This window comes from Scomber japonicus, chromosome 4 (assembly GCF_027409825.1).
Source record: "Scomber japonicus isolate fScoJap1 chromosome 4, fScoJap1.pri, whole genome shotgun sequence".
Classification (NCBI taxonomy): domain Eukaryota; kingdom Metazoa; phylum Chordata; class Actinopteri; order Scombriformes; family Scombridae; genus Scomber; species Scomber japonicus.
The window spans coordinates 19,006,783-19,012,805 of NC_070581.1; the positions used below are offsets into that span (position 1 = coordinate 19,006,783).

Consider the following 6,023-nt stretch of genomic DNA (forward strand, 5'->3'; position numbering starts at 1 on the left):
GAATATACATTTTTTGCCTTTCCAATAGAATAAGAATATGAATATACTGTACATTCCCACAACACCATACCCACACTGAGAAAGTGTGGAATATTAATTGTCTTACCACTTACTGTGATACATTTAAATTAGTTTAAATCTTACTTCTGGTCATTTACTGTAAGTTGTACTTAGCTGTTCCCTCTGGCTGTTTCCAGGTTTTCCTGGTGCAGTCACAACGTGAGTTTATGCATCAGCCTACGAGTGGACAACACTAGAGCTTTATTAATCAAACATGTATTTCAAAAGACCCCAAATCTTTACATTAATGGCTGAAGAGGTTCCAGTTAACAGCAATCTGTTAGCTACAACAGTAGTTTACCTACAAACCAAGTAGGTAGCTCCCAGTCTAAAAAATGATGCCAATGCAGCAGTGCCTTCAACCTGCATTCTCTCTAATGGCCAGCAGGTGGCGACTCCACTGGTTGCAAAATGAAGTCCGACTGTATGACAGTCTATGAGAAAATGACCCTACTCACTTGATTTATTACCTCAGTAAACCCTTTCCAAATAAGTTTATAGTCTCAATCTTTCAAGTCATCTCCAATATTGCATGATGTTCATTGTAAGTTATGGTCCCATTTACAGTTAAATAGAAGATAAAGCTGGGTATGCTTTAGGGTGTGGCTACTTTGTCATTGACAAATTGCTACCACAGCAACAATGCTAATTACATAACATAGCCAAGGTATAACCCCAGATTCACAGAGTATATAGGCATAGCTACTACTATTTTGCAGTTCGTTTTCAGTTCGTAACATTTTGGTCACATAAAAAGTCTGGATCAATGTGATAAAAGACCCTCTAAGGAGTCAGATGTTCAGTTTTTCCAGTAAATACATTTTTTTGAATGGTTTGTTGGTGGTCTGTTTTTCGCTAGTGAAAATTAGCATTAGCATTATCATAGTTAACCATAGAATATAAATGCACCATGCTAACGAAGCTAACAGCTTGTACAAGGGTCACCTCTGATTCCAAAAATCAAAGATGCTGACAGTCAAATCCTAGATAGCTAAACTGAAGGCTTCAAAACGGTAGTCCACAAACCAATGGGTGATATCTATGGGATGCCGCGTGAGCCGCTTTACAAACGGCACCCCATAGATATCCATGTTTTTGTGTTTTTTGTTTTTTTTTACAGTCTATGCACACAATAATACCATAGATATACCTAAAAGTTTGACTGACTAAAATGACTGCCGTGGTTCAGTGCGTCTTTGTAAAACACAATGCATTTCCTATGAAAATCCTTGGGGTTGGTGCTGCCCAAATTTGTGGGCATGGATTTGTAATTTGAGGGCACAGATTATGAATCCAAGAGCATAGTTTACAAACTGTCCTAAAGTACAAAAGTACAGATTTACACATTTTTTTTCTCAGCTGAACTCAGTGGGTCCGAAGTTAAGTCACTGTCATTGAATGAGGTAACACATCGGTGAATGAGCCTGTGGCCCACTGATGAAAGCCCTTGCATTTGCAGTATTACAAACTGCTACTTGGTGGTGACATTCCCAGGAGCTTAGATGGAGTTAATGCAACAGTATCACTTTTCAACTCACTTGTTTGTGAAGCAGCATATTTCCAACTGACTGATGTAACACAGGTGACACTGTTGTGATCTCTGGGAAGTGAGGTCCAAAAACACATCTGCAATTACGGCTTATCGCCATAGACGCCGCCAATGAGAAATAGTTACAAGTAAAGCTACTAAAATAAGTCCCCTTTCAGAATATCATACAATACTTTTTTATTATATTATTGGAATATGTCTCATTCATTAATATGTATGCAGCATTTTAATGTTACTCTACTTTAAACTACTTTATAAATGTATGGGTTTGATCTACTATAACAATACATCATATTCTTGCAGTGGAGGAAAAAGTACAATATTCCCCTCTGAAATAGTATAATGTAGAACTTAGATACTGAAAATATGTCACAGTTGAATATGGGTACAAAGCTTCACTAAACAACATCATCAACATCTAAAAATGTGTTCAGGATGTGCGAGTGTTCTGATACTCTGTGTGCCAGGGGACTTTTTAGATGTTACTGATTAACAGGTCTGTTTTTAGTGGCGGTTTTTCACTGCATGCTTACTTTGCATACAATTTTGGCTATGGGTGTGAGTTTGTGTGTGTCTGTTTGCTTTATTTTATAAAAAACATCTGCATCTGCTGATATGCAACTACACAGCATATATTCACATAGATAGAAAGATAGACAAATATACCAGGTTTTCTGGAAATATTTTCAGTTTTATTTCTTTTACACATTTATTTTGAGAATCATTTAAGTTCTACTTATAAAGTAGATTTTATGTAACAACCTATTAGATTTACATATTATTTAATGCCAGCTGATTTCACACATTGAGCTCTGAACTACGGTGCTTCATTTTCTGGCTTTTCAAATACTCTGTATTCATTTGTTTCTACATGCCATAGAATTAGAATCAGCAGAATCATCTTTCTAAGAATATCCATTGTGCTTCTTCTCTTTCTATGCTTATATACATACTCTCCATCATGCTTCCTACACTGTATTAGAGTCTCCTTGTAGGCCTCTCAATGTCTTCTCGTCAAACCGGTAAGTGAGTTTCCTCTTCACCTTCTGAATCTCGCCGGTGCGGGAGTAATTCCTCAGTGCCCGTGCCATCTTCTGGTAGGTCATGGTCTTGCGATTACCCTTTCGGCGGCCCCACATCTGTGCCAGGCGCTCCTTGTTTTGGGAGGAAAATTGGAATGTGCCAGAAGATGATTGCACCCACCAGATGCAGCTTCGCATTGATGGCGTCTGAAGCATCTCGAACAGGAACTGGAACAACCGCTCCTTTCTCTTGCCTGCCAAGGAGGAAGGTGATGTAAAGACAATTATTAGGGGATGTGAATGTGTATGGGAACATGCATGTTTTTAACATCTAACAGTTCTACACAAAGTACAGTTGTGAATGGATACACTGAAGTTTGAATGTTTTGTTGCAAAGGTGCATGCGTGTGTGTGTGTACCTGAGAGTGGGGCAAGAGGCAAGGAGTCCCTGTTATTTCTGCCTCCCCTATCAGAGGATGGAGATGGGGAATCATGGTATTCCTGGTACTGGGAGCTGCTGGACTGGGAGTCTGAGTCAATACACGCAGGTGCCTCATAGGGATATGCAATGTGGTCCTGGAGCTAACACAAATAAAAACATATTAATAATTCACAACCATTCAACCATTCTATTGAATTATGAATAAAGTCAATCAAATGTCTTATTGTAGCCTCCATTCAAAATGGTGAAATGTGTTACACTGACTGTTGTAGCATTCAGCTCTAAAAGAGTTGATTAAGCTTTAATTTACTAAGCGATTGAGGTAAGGTCCTTGAACTTACCCACTGGTTGTCAGGGGGACTAGGCCAGGTTCGTGGGGCTTGCTCTTCATATTCCTCATTTGGAGTGTGAGGACTCCAGTGCCACCTATAAGGATGCTGACCTAAAAAGGTATTCTCTGTGAAGATACAGACACAAAAACAGTCAGACTGAAAATACATGCACAAAGACACACTACATCGTCTCCATTAACGTTCTTGCCATCACCACACTCACCTATGATGCTAGTAGGCTGGTGGGGGGGTGTGTGCGGTTGCTGTGCCATTGTGGCTGGAGGTGAGGCAGGTGTGTGTGCAGGCTGAACCTCCAGCGAATGCTCCTGCAGGTACTCCTCGATGACCTCAAGGTCCACCTCTGGGCAGGTGGAGGGAACCACTCCGCTCCAGGTTCCGCGACCTCCACTCAGCCTGATTTCAGTCACATAAGCCATCTGACAGAGACACAGCAGGACATCAGCTTTCAGCAATCACGCACACTGTTTTTTTCACTAGGGGGCTGTTGTTGTGTGGTGCTGACAGAGAAAAAACACTTTGCATGATGGCTGCCATTAATCTCACGTCAGTCATAGCCTGAGGTGGTGGTGTTATCAGTCCGCACACCAAATGTTTCTTTTTTTCTTCCCAAAGATAATACATTGTTGTTCTGTCGTGGTGCACTTTTGTACTGTGGTGTTTCATACAGTAAGTCATGTTGTTCTGAGATCTGATGATCATGAATGCACTCAATCATTCATTTAAAATTAGATGTGAATTGTCTATAAATCATCAATTTTCTTCATAATATTAAACATCAGGTATGATTAATTCTGTCCTTCAAGGGTATTGTCAAACTCCAGAGCTGAGCTGTGTGTTGTTGTGTTTGTGCCTTGGACATGAGCCAGCTAACAACACTGTGACCATGTGTAATTTAGTTTGACTGGCAAATTTATGCAAGTGTTTGTGCCCTCACCAGCAGGTAACATTCTGGTGACAGCAGTGTGTGGTTGAGCTGCTATTCTTTCAAATAACCTTTTACCCTCACTCTACACACAGTTACAGTTCCTAGTATAACATTTTAGAGCACTCTATTACTGGAACGTTCAGTTATATGAATATAAAAATCCTTTTTTCTGTCACATATGGGTTAACTTGAATCAAAAATAAGTTAATCAAAAATAATATCAAACTCACCGTCTCCATTTCTGCCAACATACTTAAATAACAACCTGAAGAGAGAAAACACCATCATGAGTGACCAGAACCAAAGCTAACAGAGAAGTGAAAGAAGCTCTCAGACATACTTCTCTAACTTGTCAAACACTGACAGAGTCAGATGACAGCAAACCAACAGACTATGTCAGACGCTAAATGAATAGGGCATGAAGGAAAGCAGTACCGTGTCAAGTCAGAGGTGTACTCCTGCGTCTGGTATAGAGAAGTAGTATCCTCAGGCGGTAGAGGGTGGAGGCATGAGACTGTGAAGGCTCACCTGTATGATGCTCCATCTGGGTGTCACCTCTCTTATAGTCTTTGCACACGCATTCTCCTGCCCCCTCTTTGGCCAATCCCCTTTAGCTAAGTTTTGTTAGAGTGGGAGTGGTTTGCAAATTAAAACTCCTATTGTCTATTGTTTCTCACTGTAATATATTGTGCATATATTTTCAAATATAATAGGATTAAGTATTAGCTCTCATTATTTCCATTTCCTTTTCTTCTGACACAAACACACTCACCTGTTTAATGGCAGGGTTTTAGGCAAAAAGGTAAAAGAAATGTTGTTGTCTCTTCCATACAACAGTAAGCGGTTTAATGAGGGTTTTTTAGCTTTTGAAGTTTTATTTCATGGTACCATGGAATGTAATCATGTGGCCTTATATTTTTGGCTGTACATTGCTGTTGACATATTTACTGTATGCTGATAGACAGAACAATGGGATGATGGAAAAGTTGGGGTAAAATAGGGTAATTAGAGTGTGGGAGAATGTGTTTTGGGGAATGATTGATGATACTTGCTTATATACACATTTTATTTGCCTTTATCTGAAAAACTGTGCTTGATGCACCACTTATACGTACTCACTTATTGTCTTTATCTCTGCACTCAGATTTTTTATGTGTTCCAATTTTATGGAGATATATTGGTGTGTAATATAATGTGTTTTGGCTGAAGGCTGTTTAATAAAGAAATGTTGAACAGAACCAAAAGAGCAGCATGCATGTGACAGGCATGAGATGTTTTTTATTATAGCAGGCTTATTCATCATCAACTCTGAGCAAATGATCTGACTCATAGATAATCAACATTTCCGGAACACTTTTAGGAAATAGCTTACTAAATACTTTCTTAAAATACTGTCTTTTACTGTAAGCATAACATAACAAAACAGAATTGGAAATCTGATAAATAGCATTTAAAAAAATGCAAAATAAAAGCTGCAATTAAATGACATTGTTCTTCATAAACTATTGTGGGGAAGTGAATAGCCTCAAGTGTTGCGTCACCTAAAATCAGGAACACAGAATTTCATTCATGCTTCATTCTCAGTCTATGGTTGTGTCTCGCAAGTGAGCATGTTCCCTTTTATTGTTGTTACGTATGTTATTGTTTCAAACGTAGTTTCCAAAACACTACT

At 39.1% G+C, this 6,023-nt stretch overlaps 1 protein-coding gene across 1 annotated transcript; it reads right to left on the bottom strand.

Moving 5' to 3' along the window:
- Positions 1-2,577: 2,577 nt before the first annotated feature.
- Positions 2,578-4,602, bottom strand: LOC128357599 (transcription factor Spi-B). The gene is made up of 5 exons (XM_053317962.1): positions 4,582-4,602; positions 3,629-3,842; positions 3,415-3,530; positions 3,051-3,207; positions 2,578-2,885 (listed from the first exon to the last, which is right to left on the bottom strand). The coding sequence occupies exons 1-5, from the start codon at positions 4,600-4,602 to the stop codon at positions 2,578-2,580; spliced, it is 816 nt and encodes a 271-aa protein (XP_053173937.1).
- Positions 4,603-6,023: the final 1,421 nt, after the last annotated feature.

What these genes read in the sequence shown, in the direction of transcription:
- LOC128357599 (XM_053317962.1), bottom strand. Translation starts at nt 4,602, where the DNA reads ATGTTGGCAGAAATGGAGACG. An exon ending in GTCCCCCTGACAACCAGTGG is followed by an intron (nt 3,208 to 3,414) that starts GTAAGTTCAAGG and finishes TGTTAGCTCCAG; the next exon opens with GACCACATTGCATATCCCTA. An exon ending in GCCTCTTGCCCCACTCTCAG is followed by an intron (nt 2,886 to 3,050) that starts GTACACACACAC and finishes CCTCCTTGGCAG; the next exon opens with GCAAGAGAAAGGAGCGGTTG.